At 34.8% G+C, this 22,066-nt stretch overlaps 2 protein-coding genes and 1 non-coding gene across 11 annotated transcripts in view; 2 read left to right on the forward strand and 1 right to left on the reverse strand.

Annotated features, from left to right (window-relative positions):
- The first annotated feature begins 1,740 nt into the window (after positions 1-1,740).
- On the forward strand, positions 1,741-20,180 carry HORMAD1 (HORMA domain containing 1). Of its 8 annotated transcripts, none has more exons than XM_059137505.1 (15): positions 1,788-1,936; positions 3,274-3,336; positions 4,019-4,163; positions 6,189-6,252; positions 6,817-6,853; positions 8,586-8,606; positions 8,865-8,891; positions 10,209-10,276; positions 10,791-10,942; positions 12,134-12,393; positions 13,767-13,833; positions 13,914-13,990; positions 14,904-14,987; positions 17,054-17,125; positions 19,574-20,180. In XM_059137505.1, the coding sequence occupies exons 2-15, from the start codon at positions 3,304-3,306 to the stop codon at positions 19,652-19,654; spliced, it is 1,188 nt and encodes a 395-aa protein (XP_058993488.1). In that variant the 5' UTR covers positions 1,788-1,936; positions 3,274-3,303; the 3' UTR covers positions 19,655-20,180. The 8 variants fall into 8 exon arrangements, with proteins under 8 accessions (XP_058993494.1, XP_058993491.1, XP_058993488.1 ...); XM_059137509.1 differs by lacking the exon at positions 3,274-3,336 and adding an exon at positions 7,447-7,525; XM_059137510.1 differs by lacking the exon at positions 3,274-3,336 and adding an exon at positions 7,447-7,525 and having other exon boundaries at positions 1,788-1,931.
- On the reverse strand, positions 3,420-3,605 carry LOC131810736 (U2 spliceosomal RNA). The gene has a single exon (XR_009345708.1). It is a non-coding gene; the product is annotated as a U2 spliceosomal RNA (small nuclear RNA).
- Positions 20,181-21,085: 905 nt separating the features above from the next.
- Positions 21,086-22,066, forward strand: part of GOLPH3L (golgi phosphoprotein 3 like) — a 43,024-nt gene continuing 42,043 nt past the window's right edge. The window contains exons 1-2 of one of the 2 annotated variants that reach the window (XM_059137515.1): positions 21,086-21,282; positions 21,725-21,861. The gene's annotated coding sequence lies outside the window, so the exon portion shown is untranslated. The remainder of the gene's footprint in view (positions 21,283-21,724; positions 21,862-22,066) is intronic. The other variant, XM_059137514.1, reaches the window with a different exon arrangement.

The raw sequence follows: 22,066 nt of genomic DNA on the forward strand, positions 1-22,066 counted from the left end.
CAGGACTAGATCCCAGGACTCTGGGATCATGATCTAAGCCAAAGACAGATGCTTAAGTGACTAAGCCACCCAGGCATCCCTTTACCAATTACTTTTAAAACCAGTAATACTTTTAAATACTTTTAGCTGTTTCTTTTAGTATTTACCTTCAGGTTTCTAGTATTGCTCTTTTTAATGGTATCTACTTACTATTATGGTAATCGATGTTTTGGACGTCTTGCATCAACACCACCCATTTCTCCACTCTCATCCTCAAAATATAGTCAGTGATACAGTTAGTTAAATCAGTAGTTACTGATTGTACTGAAGGAGTTCAGAACACAGCACCCAAAGAATGCTGGTTTAGCATACTGACTATTTTGAGTTAAAAGCACTTGAAAAATAGTAGCTGTGAAGAGGACATTCTGATTCGCCTTCCTTTTCTTAAAAGCAGGAGATAAAATTCCCATGTGAAAAATACCCTCCCTATATCAGAAAGAAAGAGAAATTCTCATCACCAAGGGCAGGAGGCCAAGGCCAAGATAAATCTATACAAACCAACCTTGTTAATCTAACCCCATCTTTCTAGTTACTTCACTCATGTAACTGCTCCAGCCCGAGCCCTTAGCCTAGTCATATTTTCACAATTTACTATTTTTTGTCCAACTCAGTATATAAGCATTCAGCTCTGCTTCCTTGGGTCTTAACTTATCTTCTGAAGACTCCCAGGTGCAAAGATACAATTAAAGAAGATATAATTAAAATTTGTATGTTTTCTCCTATCAATCTGTTTTTTTTTGTTGTTGTTGTTAGTTAAATTCATAGGTCCAGTCAGAGACTCTAAGAAAATATAAATTATTCATTCCCTAGAGCATTATTCTGATTCTGTGATTCTAGATAAGCTATTTACTTTTTCATTTTTTCTATAGTTGTTAATAACTCAAAAGTAAATTTAATACAAAGTACCAAATCATAAACCTAATGTGTCACTATTGTGGTGTCATGGCTCCCCCTCTGGCAAGGCTGAAATTGGTTTTGGAAACCAAATTTACCTGAAACGGTTTCCTCATCTCTAAAAATCGGAGAAATACTTGTGTTTTCCTCCTAAGATAAAGGTCTTAGAAGAACGAAAGTAGGAATAAGATAGAAGAATAAGTGAATTTTGAAAGCAGCTTGTGAACTTCAGGCATGAGAGAACTATAAAGCAAAATGATTATTAGACCAGGGGATTTTCACAATTTTTGACTGAAAAAAAGCTTCTCCTGATTGACACTGGGTAAATCTTCTCTTACTGGGGCGGCTGTTTTCTAACTGGGTATGCAGACATATCGAAGTTAATGAATAATTATGTTTACACTGCTAACACAACTTATTCGGACATAAAACAATTTGTAAACAGCTTGTACTCTTCAGCAATCTCCAACTACAGACCAGCTCTGATTTTATTATTGTTTCTAAATGAGATATTAACTACCCTTGAAGCTCTCCACTGTCCCCACAGACAGCAAAGTAGAAATATCTAAGTAGAGACTGCCAGAGTACCTGGTTTCCTGAAGACACAGGAGACTAAGGTGGGAATGGAATGCATTTGTGGCAGATCCAGTAAGAAAATCATAGAAAACAATCAGAAATTAACAGGGTTAATTAAACGGCGGTTGAGAACACTTTAGTCACCTTAGGAAAGCTAAGTATTTTGGAAAGGCTTGGCACATGCCGTTACTTAAGCTTTGCCTACTGGCAATCTGGCATTTCTCTGACAGAGACTGGCTCTTCAGCCTCTCGGGATTCCCAGAGCGCCTTGCGCGGCTCTTGGCGGGAAACTGCCTGGAGGTCACAACGCTGCTGCCGCGCCTGTGAGGGCAACGGTTGAGGGAAGACGCCTGCGCCTCCCACAGAGTGCGTGCTGCGTGGTGCAGGTTTCGTGGTCGCTGGTGCCAGTCCTCAGACGTTCCGTAATGTATATGTTTGTTTGCTTGTTTGTTTGTTTTCTTTCGTGTTTGTTTTTTGCTTTTTAATCTCTTTTTTTGAAACCTCCCAACTACTTTTAAGTTCCTTAAAGACTTAATGGTGAAACATGGGGGTGGGGGGTGGAATGTAGACCTACTTACTCCTCACCAGAGGTTCTTGAGACGAGGTTAACTCTGGCATCTCGTCCAGGTTTCGTCAGGATCAGGTAAAACAGTAAATTGTCTCTTCTGGGACCTCTTCCAGTTGGATTTTCTGCTTAAGAAAAGTGAAACTGGGGACCAAAAAAACTGAAACTTAGTGAAAACATCAGTCGTAATTGAGAAATCAGAATCAGCCAAAATCTGGAATATTTTCTGTTCCTCTTTTGCGGTTGTTCCACAGAGTAGGACACTATGTTGTTATACTGAGAGCCATGCTGAAGTTCAGTAAAGGATCTTTACCAGATTCGGTCCTTTTGAAACTACAAATTTAAAACAAAAAATTCAGGATTTTTTTTTCCCATTTTCTTTCTTTCTTGTTTTGTTTTTTTTTTTTAAAGACTTTTTTTTGATATTATTATTCATTTGAGAGAAATAGCGCGGGAGAGAGCACACAGGAGAGCAGGAGAGCGGGGAGCGGGAGCAGAGAAGGGGGAGGAGGAAGGAGAAGGGAGCAGGGAGCTAGAGGAGAGAGGGGCTCCTCAGGATCCTGACCGGAGCCTGAGTTGAAGACAGACAGTTAACGGACTGAGCCCCCCAGGCGTCCCCACCGTTGTTTGTTTTGTTTTTGTTTTTTGGGGTGTTTTTAGGTATACATATATGAAAGATCTTTATTATAATGAATTAGTCACACAATTAAAAGGCCCAAGATCTGCAGTTATCAAGCTGGAGACCCAAGAAAGAGTTAAAGTTTCAATTTAAGTCCAAAGGCAGGAAAAGACAGATGTCCCAGCATAGCAAACAGGCAGGAGGAGTTCCTTCTTACTCAGGTTTTGTGTTTCATTCAGATCTTCAGTTGACAGGGTGAGGCCTGTTAACCCTAGGGAGGGCAATCTGCTTTGCTCAGTCCTGCAACTCCAATGTTGATCTCATCCACAACACCCTCACAGACACACCCAGAACAAAAAACTTAAGATTACTTTAAAGAGTTTGGCAAGGGCAGTTTTCATTACTTAATACCTACCTAACCGTAACCATGTAGTCAATGCTTGAATACATCGATTTGTTTATGTAAAATTTATTTACATGAAATTATTCACATAAAAAAGTCTGACTTTACATGTAATAAACTATAAATGTTAGGGATAAAAATAGGATCTGAAGTTAAAGCTTTTATTTGTATCATAAGGTTGAATTAAAGAAAAAACTTTATCCGAAGATGGCCACTGCACAATTGCAAAGAACTTCCATGGTATGATTTCATATACTTTAATATATGCTAATTTAGCTAATTTTATTGTTTATTGAAGTCTCAATTATTTTTATATTCTAAAGTTAGAATCAACTCTTTATAGAGTCAGTGGAGAATTATAGTAGATATTTGATGCAGTGAATTAAATAATTGGTTCATATTCAATTTAGATAAGGTGTGAATAAATGCTATTCTCTTGCTTTGATGAAATTATCATTCTTAGCAGTCCATTCCTACACTTGATCTTAGCCAAAAGGCCAAGAAGCGATTTAGCAGTCCATTCCTAGGAAATGAATGTACATGCTTCACAAAGATAAAATTCTCATCGTTGCACAGTTCTTGTGTTATAGTTACCTGTGTCAAACCTAGTTGGCAACTAAAGAGAAAAGAAGTGTTATCTATCATGTGCTTGCAGTCAGCTGCAGGAGGATTTTTGACATGATTTTTAACTACTTTTTGCATTTTACCTTTAAGCGGCAACCCTGGAATTACCCTCACATCTTAAAAGCCACTCTGACTTTCTGGGGTTTACTAACTACTATGGCTAGGATTTTTTTTTTTTTAATTGTTAGAATTCTTTGGGAAAGTATCATGCTTATGCAAAATTAGATCTACTCAAAGTTCTGGAAGATGTTATTTTTAATAAATCTAAATGATATGTTTAAATTTTCCTTGAATTTAGAGTGCACTGGTGTTTCCCAATAAGATATCAACAGAGCAACAGTCTTTAGTGTTAGTGAAGAGGCTCCTAGCAGTTTCAGTATCCTGTATCACATATTTGAGAGGAATATTTCCTGAATGTGCTTATGGAACAAGATACCTAGATGGTAATGTCATGTATATATTTTGTTTGTTTCAATTTTTTTAGATGTAATGTTTATTGCTGAGGTTGTTGGTGAGTGGGGTAACTGGGTGATGGACATTGAGGAGAGCACACTGTGTTGTAATGAGCACTGGGTATTATGTGAGACTGATTAATCACTGAACTCTACCTCTGAAACTAATAATATTTATGTTAATCAAATTTAAATAAAATAAGAAAAAATAATAGATAAAACTAATTTTTACTTAGAGATTTTCTAATAATAGCTTTATTAAGATATGATTCACATACCTGACAATTCATGCATTTAAAGTGCACAGTTGCATGATTTTTAGTGTATTCAAATTGGTGTGCAATCATTACCGCAGTCAATTTTAGAACATTTCATTAATCCATAAGGTAACTCCATAACCAACTAAATGGCTCTCCAGTTCCCCTACCTCCCCAGTCTTAGACATCCACCAATCTGCTCTCTATCTCTATGGATTTGCCTATTTTGAATATTTCATGTAAAAGGAATCATACAATATCTAGTCCTTTGTGATCAGCTTCTCTCACCTAATGTTTTTAAGGTTATTGATATGGCAACGTGAATTAGTACTTTATTCTCTTATTGCTGAATAATATTCCATTATATGGATATACCACATTTCAATTATTCATTCATCAGTTGAAGAACCTTTGTTTCAGTTGTTTCCACTTTTTGGCTATTTATATTTTTTCTTTTTCTTTTCTTTTCTTTCTTTCTTTTTTTTTTTTTAATTTGAGAGAGAGCACCCATGAGCAGGAGCGGGGAGGGGCATAGGGAAAGAATCTCAAGCAGACTCCACACTGAGCTTGGAGCCAGACATGGAGCTCGATTTCACAATCTTGAGATCATGACCTGAGCGAAAATCAGAGTCAGACGCTGAACCAACTGAGCCACCCAGGCACCCAATTTTTTTGGCTATTATAAATAATGTTACATTCGTGTACAAGTTTTTGTGTGGACTAAGTGGTTTTTTAAAAGTATATTCAAGGGGTGCCTGGGTGGTGCAGTCGGTTCAGCATCCAACTCTTAAGTTTCAGTTCAGGTCTGGTATCAGGGTCGTGAGATTGTTCCCACTAGGGGCTTAGCAATCAGCAGTCAGCTTGAATTTCTCTCCCTCTGCCCCTCCCCCTTGTACACTCGCTCTCTCTCTCTCACTGAAATAAATCTTTTAAAAGTATATTTAATACCTTTGGATGCACTTAATCATAATATTTTTTCCTCAATTTCTCAAGTTTAATTTTATCTGACATTACTCTTATAATGACAAATATGTAGATAAAAGTATACTATTATTAATAGCTTTGTACAGTGGTAGTTAGTATGTGTTGTGTTATTTTAAGGAAGTAAAAATAATATAGTCTATTTATACTACAGTAATCATTCATTACCCAGGTCATAGTATATACCTAATTCTGAGTGCTAACTATGTGCTGGGCAATATGTGAAGTGCTATGTTATGTATTATATCTTGTTAATTCATATTATAGGCCTATGAGTTAGACATTATCCCTATTTTTCAGATAAGGAACCCGAGATAGAAATCTCAGTACTTTCCATTGTATTACCTGTTGCTTTCCTGCAGGAAAGTTCTCTATCTCTGGTAACTAAATTCTTGGTCTTCTGCCAGTTAAATTCTTGGTCTTTTGCAAGTATTTAATTGGGATAAGGACCTGCAAATACTAAGACTCTTGGATAATGATGGTGTGAAAGCATTATATCTGACTTTAAATATTTTATAACTTTTAATAATTTTTTTTCTACCCATTAACATGATCCTAGTCATTATGGTGTCATTTTATAATAAGGAAAAAAATATTCTTTGTTTCCATAAAACATTTCTTCTTTTAAATTATATTAATATCAATCATCTGGAAGTTCATTGCTATTTAATAATATAATATACCTCTAATACACAGCTAAAGAAAATAATCTTCAGTTAAATTTCTAGTCATTTACTAATCTTAAGCAACTCTATATTTATATAATTTTGGTGTTTAGATCTTTGTGTCAAAATTCTGAGAGAAGATAAAAACTGTCCAGGATCTACACAGTTAGTGAAGTGGTAAGTAAAAGAATACCTAATGATATTAAATTATTTTTTTTCTTAAATCACATTCTTTTTTTATACCTTGGATACCTTTCAGTGTTTAACCTAATTTTAGTAATTCCCTTTTCAATACTAGATACCATTTTTGGATTTTTGCCTTAAAATTTTCCTTTATTCTGTGCTCCATGTGAACAGAATTCATTTTCCTATTAGTGTTCCCCACAAGTAGCTGTCAGATATTTTACCTTCTATCCCAAACCATCCTCTATCAACATTTTATATTTCTGCCACTATTTGTTTTGTTTTATTATTTTAAGATGGTTAATAAGAAGGGAACTTTAGGGAGACGAGCTGGCTCAGTCATTAGGACATGTGGCTCTTGATCTCAGGGTTGTAAGTTTGAGCCCCACACTGGGTATAGAGATTGCTTAAAAGAAAAAAAATCTTATTAAAAAAAAGAATAACAAGAAAATTTATGTTAGTAATGAGATAACATGGAAAACTTATTAAAAGAATTAAAAGAGTTTTTTTCTGGAAGTGCATTCAGTGCTTTGTTATGAATCCTTTGTTATTTTTTAGGATGCTAGGATGCTACGATGCTTTGCAAAAAAAATACGTAAGTCAGTATCTCCTTATCTTTTCTCTCCTACAGTTTATACTCCACAAATGTAACAGCAATTACCGCAAAGTAAAACTTTAATTTAAACTAACTTGTGCATAGGACAGTCCAAATTACTCAAAAGTTTGAACATTTGAACATTTTAAAGACTAATATTTAACTCAGTTTAAACTAATAGAGTTAATACTTAACAAATTTGCCAAGCCTGTTTTAATTGTTGACATGTATTTGTTTTAGTAATGCATATTAACTTATAAAAACTTAATGAATTAAAATAATTCATTTATTAGTTTCACATGCCTCCTACAATTTTGTTTATACTAATAATTTAATAAATTATTTCTTCGTGAGAGTTCAAAAATAAATTTCTGTGTAATCTAGTTTAAATTGTCACAAATTCTAAATAAGGAAATTCCAATTAAAAAGTGTTTACTGTAGAGTATTAGCATGTTTATATCAGCACATATAAAAAAAGTCAAGCTCTAAACAAAATTGTAAAAAAGAAAATTTTATTTCTGGTCACTAACCTCCCTTATTAAAGTATTAAATATTTAATACTAATTAAATACTGAGTGACTGCTGTGTGCTAGACACATATTCCAGGTGGTCAACGAGACAAAGAGGATCCCTTCTCTAGTGGGAAAACAGTCAATAAAACAAGTAATTCAGGTAATTTCCAATTGTGTTAAAAGCCAATAAAATATTGAAGGAAAGTGTGTCGCAGGTGGAGAGGTGGGGTAACTTTAAATAGGGTGGTCCTGAGTAGGTGATGATAAGGGAGCACGAGGCTGTCAGCCCACCGAAACTCACCTAGGTTCTAGAACTTCATCAGATGACATTTAAGCTGAAACTTGATCGAGAAGAAACCAGCCAGGCATTGACTTTGGGAGAGAATATTCCTGACAGAACACGAATACAAAGAGTTGAAGGGGGAGTTGAGAGAGTTCAAGGAACAAAGAGGAACAGTGTGAATGGGAATAGAATGCAATGAGTAGTAAGGGAGGGAGAATAGTTTTAGAGGAGCCTGAGGAGATAGGCAGGGCCAGAGCATTCAGAAGTGTGTATAGGTAAGGAGTTTGGATTTTATTTTAAGTGCAAATAAAAAACATTTGAAAGTTTCAAATAGAAATGTAACGTCAGGGGTGCCTGGGTGGCTCAGTGGGCTAAAGCCTTTGCCTTTGGCTCAGGTCATGATCCCAGGGTCCTGGAATCAAGCCCCACTTTGGGCTCTCTGCTCAGCAGGGAGCCTGCTTCCTCCTCTCTTTCTGCGTGCTTCTCTGCCTACTTGAGATCTCTCTCTGTCAAATAAATAAATAAAATCTTAAAAAAAAAAAAAGGCAGAATCCTGAACTCTGCTTTTCTCTTTTCAAGATCAGTTCTTACATTGTAAGGGTTCGATGTTATTTCACAATATATATTTTCCTTGTAACTGGCAGAAATGCATGTATTTTCTTATGTCAATGACATGAATGTCAACCTTTAGTAAGTCAACTAGAAATAGATATTTGGGGGAATAAGGAAGGACATCCAAGGTTTTGCTTTATATACATCATATTTTCTGCAAGATTATTTCTTATTAGGAATAAATTATTATAAGATTATTTCTTATAATATAAGAAATAAGATTATTTCTTATTAGGAATAAATGTTGAAATAAGACAATTCTTGTGATCCATCAAGAAAAAATATTTCATAGAGTAAAAGTAAGATTTTTGTTCTTTTATTTCAGCTAAGGATGGTTGTTCTAGCTGTAAGTATTTTTAAATTGTATGTTCTTTCTTAAAGACTGTCCTTGCTTATTTAAATAACACTAAAACCAGCAATTGATGTGTCACTTTATTCAAACACATGATCTATTTATTGGAAAAAAGTAACAAATTAATATTTTGGGGGGTCATTTTATATTTTGTTTTGCTGAATCCATTTAATAGTTTAGTCTAAATATCCAATTTAGTTCTCCTTGAATACTTAGACTTATATAACTCAATTGTAAATTATTTTTAAATAGGTATACACCAATCCAGAAGACCCTCGGGTAGGTATGCTTAAGTTAGTAAAGAAACATAATATCTCTAACATCTAAAAATAACATAAATTATAATAATATCTTGTGCTTTTTTCCTTTTAATTTTTTTATCTTATGCTTTTAATGATATTCACTCTTACATATATTTTCACATTTGAACCTCATAAAGGCTTTTTTGAGGTAAGACAAGGTTTGTATTGTTATTTTTAAACAGATTAATATGCTTGCTACCAGAGAGATCCTGGGCCACAAATCCAAAACCCCTTAGAAATAACCTAAGTCTCCTAACTTGTGCTTTTATGTAACATTCTTTTTATAAAATTATGAAAGGGGTTGAGTTTGACAAAAATGTGATACTTATCCTTGAACTTTGAATATTCATCCAATCCTGTCACATCCACTTGTTCATCTGACAATTAAAGAAGGGATTGCTACCATTATCATCTTCACTTTATAGGTAAGGAAACCTAGATACAAGGTTTCTTGCCAAGGTCACAGTGGCAGAACAAGAATTTGGAACCTATGAAGGCCAGCCCATGATCTTGGTGCTTTAAACATTGCACTATCGTTATTACAATATATTCATTCAGTCATGGAGAAGCAGATTGTTTTTAGAGAGAGAGAGCTGATTCCCCTTCCTGTGAGAGTACTGATATGTAAAGAAAGCATGTGTGTCCATGGTGACAAAGAAAATCTCATGAGCTGTGAATTAGTTGATTGTTCAGAAGCTAACTAATTGTTCAGAAAATATTCTTTTAGTTTCAGATGTTTTATATAGTTCAACATTTTTTCTTACAAGAGTAGCTTGCTGATTCACTAATATTTATGATTGTTTGGTATGCCAGGCACTTTTATTAAGAGCTTTATATAAATTATCCTATTTGCTAAAAATTGTCAACCACCAATGACATAGGTACTATTTTCAGGCCCTATTATTAGCTGGGGAAACTAAAACCTAGAAGGCTTAAATAACTTGCTTCTGGTTACATATAGCAAGGATTTAAGTCCTGTGCTTAAAGCCATTCTGCTTGAGTAAGAGATAATACTGCCCCTCTTACCTGCCTCCTAAGGGGTTCCTTCCCTCTGGGATATATAATATACATTGCAATTAGTGGGAGAATATACATCTCTCTTGAGACTGAAGCCCCAAATCCCAAATCATGGGAATTTACTATTAGGACTTGAAAGTTTCAGTTGACCATTAAGGATTAACATTGCATAAAAAAACTATTAAATCAATGTTAAGAGTTATACATCAGCTGTATTTAGCTACTTGGCCACCAGCACTGTATATCAAATACATAACTGTAATGTTTTCTATTTAAGACAATTTCAGAATGTTACCAATTTAAATTCAAGTACACTAGTAATGGACCAGTCATGGACTTCATAAGGTATTTTATCATTTCCCTTTTGTAATACAGATTACCACTTACTTATATTAATACTATATTGCTAAACTTCAAGATTAATTCTGAAACTTCTCAAACATCCTCAATTAACCATTGAGGTGTGGCTGTACAAAATTCCTTTTGAGCAGCTTTTTGCAAGCCCAGATTGTGTGGCTAATTATATACTATTTTAATTGTGAAACAGAGCCAAAGAGTAAGAAAGCTATGTATGCTTGAGTGATTAGAAATGTAATTAAAGTCCTTCACTCATTTCCTTTAAACATCTGATATAAAATTCATATTAATGTAAATAAAATTATTAATTTATAACATTATTAATAATAATATTAGTGATACTGGATTTTAATAATAGTGACATTAAAACACACTTTATGGTGACTTTCAACTTAAGAACTTAATGATATAATAGGAATAAGAATCTCAAATAGTATGATGTAAAATTGTTTTTAGAAGCCATGGGTGTCATAAAAGAAATTAATGTGTGATTCTCTTATAGTAAAAACCAAAACAGTGAATCTAGTATGTCATCTGCTGACACCAAGAAAGCAAGTATTCTCCTGATTCGCAAGATTTATATTCTAATGCAAAATCTGGGACCTTTACCTAATGATGTTTGTTTGACCATGAAACTTTTCTACTACGATGAAGGTACCACTTATAATACATTCTGTTGTTACATATATGTTTTATTATTGAAACAATTAGTTTCGATCCTAAATGATTTTTTAAAACATTTTTATTTATTTATTTGACAGAGAGAGAGAGAGAGATCACAAACAGGCAGAGAGAGAGGGGAAGCAGGCTCCTTGCCGGGCAGAGAGCCCAATGTGGGACTCGATCCCAGGACCCAGAGATCATGACCTACTGAGCCACGCAAGCACCCCCATCCTAAATGATTTTAAGCACCTCAAACTGTAATATAATTTTTGAAATTATAAAAATTTCATTTAATATCAGCATTTGAAAAAGAAAGATTCAGGGGCGCCTGGGCGACTTAGTTAATCCTGCCTTTGGCTCAGGTCATGATCTCAGGGTCCTGGGATTGAGCCCCACATTGGGCTTTCTGCTGAGAGAGAAGTCTGCTTCTTATTAAAAAGAATGCACTCCTAATTTATCCAAGGAATATTAAAAATGGATTAAAAAGAAAGGTTAAAAACAGCTAGGTTAAGTATAGGGCACCTAGGTGGGTAAGTCAGTTAAAACTCAGACTCTTGATTTTGGCTCAAGTCATGATCTCAAGAGTTGTGAGATAGAGCCCCACTTGGGCTTCACACTCAGCACCAGTCAGCTTGTCCCTCTTCCTCTGCTTCTCCCCATCCTCAAACTCTCTCCTTGGCACACATGCACACCCACACACATGCTCGCTCGCTCTCTCTCTCTCTCAAATAAATAAAATCTTTTAAAAAACCAGCTAGGTATCAAACAGTATGATCTTATTTGTGTTTTGTTAAGGATATACATATATCTGAAATATGTATTTTACATGTGTAGTATCTTCTAGAAGAACATAAAGCAACAACAATAATGACAACTAACATTTATTGACAACTTACATTGTGCCAATTCTGGTCTGAGGATTTAACACACTTTAACTCATTTAATACCCTACCCAATGGGGTAAGTACTATTATTATCCCCATTTCACAGATGAGAAAACCAAATCAAGGATGATAGATAACTTATTCAAGGTCAACAGTCAGTCAAGTGAAGAAAAAAAAGGTTGCCTTTTATAGTATTTGAAATGTTTTCAATCTGTATTTATTATATTATTATTATTATTATTATTATTATGTTCTCTTCAATTTCATGAACATCACAGCTTATACTTACTTTTCGCAGTTACACCCCCAGACTACCAGCCTCCTGGTTTTAAGGATGGTGATTGTGAAGGAGTGATATTTGAAGGGGAGCCTATGTACTTAAATGTGGGAGAAGTCCCAACACCTTTTCACACCTTCAAAGTAAAAGTAACTACTGAAAAAGAACGAATGGAAAATATTGATTCAGCTATATTATCACCAAAACAATTAAAAACACCACTTCAAAAAATTCTCATGGACAAAGATGATATAGAAGATGAACAGGAGCATTATATAAGTGTCAGTACATTTTAAAGTTATAAAGTATAATAGTAACAAATGTTTGACTCAATTCTGAAGACTAATAGTTCTCAGTGATATTTGTATAAATACTGTATTATAATCATAAATTCAAGGTTAGTAGGGACCTTAAAGAAGGTACCAGCTTTTCATTTAAAAAATTTTTCCCTTGGTACAAACACTATTCTCAGAAGTTTAAAAGCACAACTATTCTGAATGAAGCAGGGAAAGGTCTTGAAGGCCCAGACTCTCATCACCTCAACTACCCTTGTAGTGAACTCTGAGGAAACTCTTTGGTCTGGAGCATAATTTGAACCACTGAACTACTCCAATTGCCTAACTAATGTTGAAATCCTTTCTACCAATACCCCCACTAGATGCTCATTTTAGACCTGTGCTTGAACTTTCTTGGGGCCTGCAAAGTCACTGTCCTGAAGCAGACAGGAAGTTCCCAGAAGGCAGGAAAACTGTGTTTCTTCTTTGTAATCCTCCTGTGCCTACCACATTAAGTGTGTACAGTGTGCATTCTCAATATTGGCTAAATGAATGGATGAATAAAAATATTTAAAAAGTCTTTTTTTTGTTGTTGTAATTACTCAATCCCAGGAAATCTTTCACATTAACATGGTTGTTTCTTAATCTAATCTTTGTTGTTGTTCTGTTACCTCATTTTATTCTAAATTATAATCTCAGTACTTATGTATAGAGTTTTCTTTTTTAATTCAGGCTCTGCCACATCCTAACAAATAGAAAATTCAGTTTTCAACCAGTTTAGTCAAAGAAGTCTTCTCAAAACCTAAATCCCAGTGATGGTTTATAAACAAGTATAGCTGGGATTTATGTAGCATTCTTAAAATATTTAAAGCTTGTTGATGTATGTCACAAAGAGAAAAATAATTATAAAGTAGACATTAAACTTGTTACTATTTCTACCATACTATGACTGATAAATTTTATTCTTTACTAACTCCCTGAAGAGGGTTGGGGCATTTTTTATTCAAGTGTGTGATAACATCTGTAAAAAAATTCTGGAGATATAGAAGTAGTAGTTGTATGAACTTGTCTAATTCATTGCCCTCAAACAATAGTAAAAACTAAGGGTTCTTAGAACCATTATGTATTTTTTGAGAAAATTGTATATTTGTCCCTAAAATGACCCTGCAACGTAAAGTAGTAGTTTATACTTTGTCTGGATAAATATGGTACCTTGTTATGGTAATTCTAGGATTTTATTTCTACCAAGTGTAAGACAGTTGCAGTGGTGTGTTATATTTAACCTTCATGTAAAACACATTTGTTCATAAATATTTCTACCCAGTTGTTTTAATTGCTTTTTTGAATGAGTCCATTTTTTTCTTCATGTAATTATGTAGGATGATTTTGACCTTGAAACTAAAATGGAAGAGCAGAAGAAACCCCCTGGATCTTCTGATCTTGGAGGTAAGAAATTAATGAAAATGTAGATTGATTCACTTCCAATTCAATTTTATGCCATTTTAACTCTTTTTTTTTTTTAACAGAACCAAATTTAGTTTGTGAGGAAGATGAAATTATGAGGTCTAAAGAAAGTCTAGATCTTTCAATTTCTCATTCTCAGGTACAAATTTGGTAATTCCACTGACTTTTAGCTTTTTTTTTTTTTTCAGAAGAATATTATATGTTTATTCAGTTAATTTTCAGGTTTCCTTATTATATTCAAGGTCTTTTAGAAGAAAATTAGGTCTTAAGAATGCTTTTTTAACAAAATTTGAAAAGTATATGCTGAGCCATCTGGATGGCTCAGTCATTAGTCGTCTGCCTAATACTCAGGTCATTGTCCCAGGGTCCTGGGATAGAGCCCTAGTAGGGCTCCCTGCTCGGCGGGGTGCCTGTTTCTCCCTCTCCTGTTCCCCTGCTGTATTCCCTCTCTTGCTATCTCTGTCAAATAAATAAGTAAAATCTTTTTTTAAAAAAAGTATATGTTGAAAAGTTTTAAGTATATTATTAAAGTCAATTTATTTAGTACTAAACCTAAATACTGTTCATAAAATTTCAGAATTTCAGAGAATCTTAAGTAATTATTCCACCACCTTTTGTATTTACAAATGGAGTATATAATACTTTTTGTTGCCTGGAGCAGACATGATTAATTTTGTTTTCCATAGACAATAAAATCTTGATATAACATTTAGATAAAAAGAACTTGAAAATAATGGGACTGATTATTGTCTATGTTCCTCTGCACTTCCCCTTTCTCCAGTGGGAGTGAGCTTAAGTTCTTATCTCTTGGAAGAGTAGTTCAGTGCCTGATGATCATTTGGGATTTTTTTCAGTTCAGTGAATGATCAATTATATACAGTATCAGTTTCACTATCTTTGCCTTTGCACTTTTTGTGACAGTAAGAACTACTTAAAATTAATGGTTTTCATTAACATAATAAGACCCTAGATTTTAAGTTCCTGAATTTTGGAGCCCCATTATTATGTTATAGAAAGTTTTTATTATGTGATTTTGTGTTATTATTTTCTAGGTTGAACAGTTAGTCTGTAAAACATCTGAACTTGATGTGTCTGAAAGCAAAACAAGAAGTGGAAAAATCTTTCAGAATAAAATGGTAAGTGTACCTTTAGATTTTTTTTTCCACTCTAACCTTATAACTTTTTCCCACATGTGAATTTATTTTGCTTCTTAACCCTTCCTTTATTGGACGAAAATTTGGTAAGTACCTGTTACGTGTCAGGTACTTTACTAGGTGCTGGAGATATAACAGGAATAACACATAGTTCCTGCTCTTAGCTCAAAGTTTAGTAATTGGAGGTCAATGATAGGGGGCCATGATAGCAGTTTGAATAGGCTACATGGAACAAAGGAAAGAATGGTGAATTTTACTCAAAGTACATAAAAGAGGAGAATTCAGGAAAGGCTTTGAGAAATGACACCATCATCCAGATTCCAAGGAGATTGCCTCGAATGCCAAAATATTCTCATGTTTTGTCTTGTAAATAAATTGTCTTGTTAAAAAGACATTAAAAATTAATGTTTTGTACATATTTTGCATAAAATGAATCTCATGCTTTTAAGCAAAAAACCCACTGGTTTATGTTAGTTTTCTATTTTTGCTAAATGGAAATTTGCATTTTATTTTAGACTTTTAAGTTACTCAAACTTTCCAAGATGAAGAAAAAGCATTCCGTAAAATATTATATCTAAATTTAGGAAACAAACAGCACACTCTAACAGTGGTATAGTGACATTTCTTTCCAACTCCTCATTCAGTGACATCATGTTGGTAGCTTGAAATTGGACATGATGAGAATATTCACAGCGTGGAAGTCAGCAAATACCTCAACACAGGATTTGTTACTCCTAGAGAACTAGTAGTTAAACATTTACCAGCACACTATTGATTATAGTGCCTTTTTTCGGTGTTTTTTTTCCCCACAGTCTTTTTTTTTTTTTTTTAAGTTTTTATTTATTATTTTCAGTAATCTCTGTCCCCAATTGGGGCTTGAACTGTGGTCATCCAACTGAGCCGGGAGGTCCCCTTTTTTTACATTCTCAACAGGAAGTTTGAACTGGTAGAAGGCAGTATTCAAACTAGGATGCCAATGAGACCAAGAGATAAAAGAATTTCAAAAATTAGTACAGCTAGCAGCAAAATGGCCTTGTAGGCAGCTTCTATTTAGGATGAGTATCCTTTACTAGGATATGGGGAGAAAAGCAAGAATTAAAAAAAAAATTATTAGGAAGGATTTTCTTGTAATAAGACATTAAGATACTTTGGGGACGTAAATTAATTTCTGAAATTGCCTATGTTTTTGGATATGAACTCTCTGCCACAGTACTCCTGATTTTGAGAATCATGGCTGAAGAATTGTTAGGAAATGGCAAGAAGTGAAAATAATTAATAGTATGTACACTAAGAAAGTTATTGAAAAGTACATTTTTGACATCAAAAAATAAGCATTTCCTTTTAGAGAATAGTAATAGACAGCTAATAATGTGTCATTATCCAATATTCACTTTAAAAATTGCATAGATAGCATTATTAACAATAGCCAAAATGTGGAAGAAACCTAAATATCCATCAATAAACAAATGGATAAACAAATGTAGTATATTTATACCATGGAATATTATTCAGCCACAGAAGGAATGAAGTACTAATGTATGCTTCAACATGGATAAACCTTGAAAACATGCTAAATGAAAGAAATCAGTCACAAAAGTCTACATATTATATGATCCTACTTATCTGAAAGTCCAGAATAGGGATTTCTATAGAGAGAGAGAAAGTCTTAGAGCTAGTGGGAGAAGGAGGGAATCAGGAAGTAATAAATTCAAAGAACCCAAGTATCTTATCTTAGTAGGACATAATTACACTAGGTATAATTTTTAAAAGAAAGAAGAGAATGAAGGAAGAAACAAATCAACCAGCCTCAGGTTTCTTTTTGGAGTGATGAAAGTGTTCTAAAATGGACTACAATGATGGGTGCACAACTCTGATACTTAAAATTATTGAACTGTAAACTTTTAAATAAATGAATTGTATAGCATCTGAATTATATCTCAGGAAACCCTTTTTTAAAAACTGCATATAGTTGCCTATAGTTTAAAAAAATCAAGTGTTGGTTGTTCTTTGAGAAATAACCAATTAGTAATTATTCCGTCTTTGTGGAGGCTAATGGAAATCAACCAGTAAAATCTTCTAAAGAAAATCGGAAGAGAAGTCAACTTGAACCTGGGAGAACAGTAAGTCTTACGATAATATACAGGTTGAATAAAATGGCAAGTATCAGACCATCATTACTATAGATTATATTTTATTTTTATTTATTTATATATATTTAATGTATTTTTTTAGAGAGGGAGAGGGATTAGAAGAGGGAGAGAGAAAAAAATCTAAAGCAGGCTCCATTCCCAGCACAGAGCCTGACTCAGTTTCACAACCTTGAGCTCTGACGTGAGCCAAAGTCAAGAGATGGAATGCTTAATGGACTGAGCCACCCAAGAACCCCTTGATTAAATTTTAAATGATAAATGTGATAATATCCCTGGATATTACCTCAAAGTACTGATACCCAAATCTTGTTTATATGTAATTGTTTCTTTTTTTTCTTATGTAATTGTTTCTAAAAAATGAGGTGATTTTAAAATAAGATGTGTGAGGTTTATTAGTTTTTTTCTATGTAAATATTTACTGATTTATGAATGATTTGAAGAAGTTGGAAGAATTTATTAAAAAAATTAAAATCAGTATGTCCAGGGCCATTTTATTTACGTAGAGCTAAAATTGGGCCACAAATTTGAACTCAACTTCTGAGAGAACAAAAGTGAAGTACAAATAAGTTACCAAATCAACTTGTTCCATAAAAAATAGCATCTCCTGGGACGCCTGGGTGGCTCAGTTGGTTAAGCAGCTGCCTTCGGCTCGGGTCATGGTCCCGTCGTCCTGGGATCGAGTCCCAAATCGGGCTCCTTGCTCGGCGGGGAGCCTGCTTCTCCCTCTGCCTCTGCCTGCCATTCTGTCTGCCTGTGCTCGCTCTCTCTCCCTCTTCTCTCTGATAAATAAATAAAAAATCTTAAAAAAAAAAAATAGCATCTCCTAGTACCTTAGGAAGAGAAAGAAAATTTTTCTTTTTTTTTTTAATTTTTTAAAATCTTTTTTTCTTCTTTAAGATTTTTTGTTTATTTGACAGACAGAGATCACAAGCAGGCAGAGAGAAGGAGGAAGAGCAGAGAGCCCAATGCGGGACTCGATCCTAGAACCCTGGGATCATGACTGGAGCTTAAGGCAGATGCCTAACGACTGAGCCACCTGGTGCCCCAAATATTTATATTTTTCAACTAGAATTTTTAGTATTATTAGTAGGTTAACATTTAGGCAACTGAATAAGACTGCTTTAAAAAAATCAAACGTTAAAGGGGTATTCTCAAAAATATAGTTAATATTTTTTTTCAATTTACATAACTCAAGAAGGGAATGAAATAACCTGACTCTTCATTAATTAATATATTAAGTCTTCCCAGTGTATTAAGCTTTGATTTTTTTTTTTTTTTTAGCAAAATCATCCAATTTGTATCATTAGAGAGGTTTTTTTAGAAAAATCAAAGTTGAGTTACTCAGGAATACTCTTAGGGGCACACCTGGGTGGCTCGGTTGTTAAGCATCTGCCTTCAGCTCAGGTCATGATCCCAGGGTTCTGTGATCGAGTCCCACATCAGGCTCCCTGCTGGGCAGGGGAATCTGTTTCTCCTTCTCCCACTCCCCCTGCCTGTGTTCCCTCTGTCACTGTACCTCTCTGTCTAATAAATTAATAAAATCTTAAAAAAGAAAAAAAAAATGGGGCGCCTTGGTGGCTCAGTGGGTTAAAGCCTCTGCCTTCGGCTTAGGTCATGATCTCAGGGTTCTGGGATCGAGTCCCGCATCGGGCTCTCTGCTCAGCAGGGAGCCAGCTTCCTCCTCTCTCTCTCTCTGCCTGCCTCTCTGCCTACTTGTGATCTCTGTCAAATAAATAGTCTTAAAAAAAAAAAAAAAAGGAATACTTTAAGGAAGTTTAAGTCAGACACTGCTAAGTACCAGGGTTACAAAAAGAATAATACATGATTTAAATCTTACATGGTGCCATGTTTCATTATCTGTAGCTCATTTTTAAATCTTTTTTCCTTCTTATCCCCCCATAATATTTTAATATTTTGAGGACATAATGTTAGATCTGTGTTTTTGACTTCTCCAACAACCCGAATAAAGACCTTACACTTTATAAGTATATACTACAGCAGCCATCAGAAGATACATCAGTAATAAAATTTACCCTACTTTTTTTTTTTAAAGATTTTATTTATTTATTTGACAGAGGGAGATCACAAGTAGGCAGAGAGGCAGGCAGAGAGAGAGAGAGAGAGAGGAGGAAGCAGGCTCTCCATGAGCAGAGAGCCCGATGCGGGACTCGATCCCAGAACCCTGATATCATGACCTGAGCCGAAGGCAGAGGCTTAACCCACTGAGCCATCCAGGTGCCCCTACCCTACTTTTTAAAGAACACAGGTATTCTATCTTAGTAGGAAATAGTCATACTATGTATAATTTTAAAAAGAAAGGGAAGGATGGAACAAACAAATCTCAGAGACATGAAAAAAATCTGAAAGTAAAGACATGTAAGCTGAAAAGTATCCTTAGTAGTTGTTTTCTTTTGACAGGTCCTTCATCACTTTGATTCTTCCAGTCAAGAGTCAGTACCAAAAAGAAGAAAGTTTAGTGAACCAAAGGAGCATATATAAAAATTAATTTTTTCTTCTGCATGTTTGTGAAGTTCTCAACATTTCAACTACTGGACAATGTATTACTATTTTAACGTGTGTTTGCCATGTGAAAATTTAAAGATTGTGTTAAGCAGTTAGTACAAAAATAAATTTTTAGCTGTCATATTGTGATCCTTAATCTTATCTGAGACAATGCAAGAGAACTTTTGGATAAAACCAAAAGTACCAGTGTCATAATTGATTTTGCTCATTATCTACTCAATATTGATCTGTCTTCCATTTTGGTAGATACTTCCTTTAAACATATATTAACCTTTAATGCACTCTAGAGCCAATTTTAAAAACGAATAATGTTCATTTTGTTATTAAATTTTGGTAGGAATTTACTTTTTACTTATGTTAAAACTGTAACACTTAACTGGTTATTTGTCCCTGTGTCATTAAAACAATGTTCTTTGGTGCTTTGATAGAGTGTACTAACACGGTAATATATAACATACCATCAAAAATTGGTTATCTTTTTTAACTTTTTTTTTTTTTTTTTTTTTTTTTTTTTTACTTCAAGGCAAAATGAGGACTGATTTTTAAGGTCTGACATTTTGGGCAGCATAAATAAAATATTCTTCAGCATCTAGACTCTTTCATGGCTTCTAATTTTTATTTAATTAGTAGAAAATGTTTGGGTACTAATTTTGAGATCATTTTGGTAAATACTGCTTTACAAGAGTTGAGCACACGTCCCAGAACCTTTGAGTGGTAGTGTGAAAGATACGGTGCGTTTAGGGAGAAATCTGAGACCTGGTTTCAGCTTTGATCATTTCCTTTGCCTTAAAAAAGAAAGACTTAAAACTTGGTCTGTTTGCTTCTTGCAGTTTTAGCAGCCGCATTATAAAACATAGATTACCCATAGGTTTGCCATTGAGAAGCGCTAATAGAGAAAGTTGGTGTGTACGTAATGGTAGAAATGCACCTAACCTGTTTAATGTAAACCAAATAAACGTCCACAAACTGACCCAGATCAGGTTTTTCTGGAACAGGAAAGTTGAGGACAAGCTAATTTTCGAAAACAATCAATTTTAAAGTGTTTATTTGTCCTGAGCTTTTTTGGATCCTAGCACATCTCACCTAATTGTCCTAGTATACGCTGGTACAGTTAACACACCTGCTACAGAGATTTGACCAACAAAAACCTTTGTAGATCTGTAGCTTCCGCTAGCTCACTGAACGCTTTGATTGGCCGGTTTAATGGGCGTGGGGAGCGCAGCTCCCTTTCCTCTCTTCTACGAAGGTTACTTCATTGGATTGACCAGCTGTCAGGTTGACCCAAACCTGCCTCCTTTTGGTGGTGTTTGTCGGGATCGCAACACAATAGCCCGAGGAGAGCCTCCCCTTGTAAGCTCCGATTGGCTGGACTCAACCTTGGCGGTTTCTGATTGGTCCAATGAAGAAACACCAAGGTAGGTTGCCTAGGGATCCTGAGGAAGCTGATGTGTTATTCCTTCTCTGCATCGAAGGATCAGGAAGTTTGTAATCTCTGCGTGGCTGAGAAGTTTTTTTTTACCTACTAGGACGTGGGGGAACAGGTGTCCCCCTAAAACAGCGCAGGCTGCTGTTTGTTTCCGGCTGTAACCCAGGAGTAACGTCAGGTAAGCAACGGAGAATATACATTTCCTAATGTACAAAAAAAGCCTACAGATTTATTTTATGGGGAGAGGGAGGATTTTATTCAGTTAGTTTTTGGTCATTTTTTTCCCCCAAATAAGATTTTTAACTAATAAATGTCCGGCGGGTATTAGTTCCTCAAAGTCCCCTCCTGCCCTTTTTTTCTCTGAAGACTTAAAGTTTCTTGGATTGGGTTAGCAAATAAACTCTGTTCACAGTGCCAGATAGGGTTAATGCCCTTAAGCATTTATATCACAGGGGTTTTTTCCTCCTTCACCCTTCTTCCCACCTCCCACCAAGAATTGTATTTGAAATATGGCCTTGTACAAAGAATCATTTGTAAGTCACTTTACTTGTATTTCTATTTTAAAATGTTCACATGCATTTCTGAGTATTCATTTTAATCAGTATATATTTATTGAGCAGTTACAACGTTAAAGACATTGTGCTAGTTGCTATGGAGACTATAAAAACCCAAGAAGACAATATCCCTGCCCTCAAGAAGTTTACAGTTGAGAGACAGCCATACCAAAAGAAAGACTATAATAAATACTTTAAAGGATGTAAGTATAAATAAAGCTCTGTGGAAGTATAGCTGAGAGAGAGACCAATTCTGGCCATGGGACATAAGGGTAATGGAGAAGGGTATTCACTTAAGGTTTTACCTGGATCTTCAATAGGCCTTTGAAGAATGGGTAGAATATAAAGAGGAAAGGAAAGGGGAGAGAACACCAGCATGGACAAAGGAGCAGAAATGGCAGCATAGGA

The sequence above is a fragment of the Mustela lutreola genome, chromosome 10 (genome assembly GCF_030435805.1).
Source record: "Mustela lutreola isolate mMusLut2 chromosome 10, mMusLut2.pri, whole genome shotgun sequence".
NCBI lineage: Eukaryota > Metazoa > Chordata > Mammalia > Carnivora > Mustelidae > Mustela > Mustela lutreola.

Bases quoted from the DNA above. Each gene is read 5' to 3' on its own strand.
- HORMAD1 (XM_059137505.1), top strand. From the start codon at position 3,304: ATGGCCACTGCACAATTGCAAAGAACTTCCATG. The intron at 4,164-6,188 runs GTAATGTCATGT...TTTGGTGTTTAG, and splicing joins TGGAACAAGATACCTAGATG to ATCTTTGTGTCAAAATTCTG. The intron at 6,253-6,816 runs GTAAGTAAAAGA...GTTATTTTTTAG, and splicing joins TCTACACAGTTAGTGAAGTG to GATGCTAGGATGCTACGATG.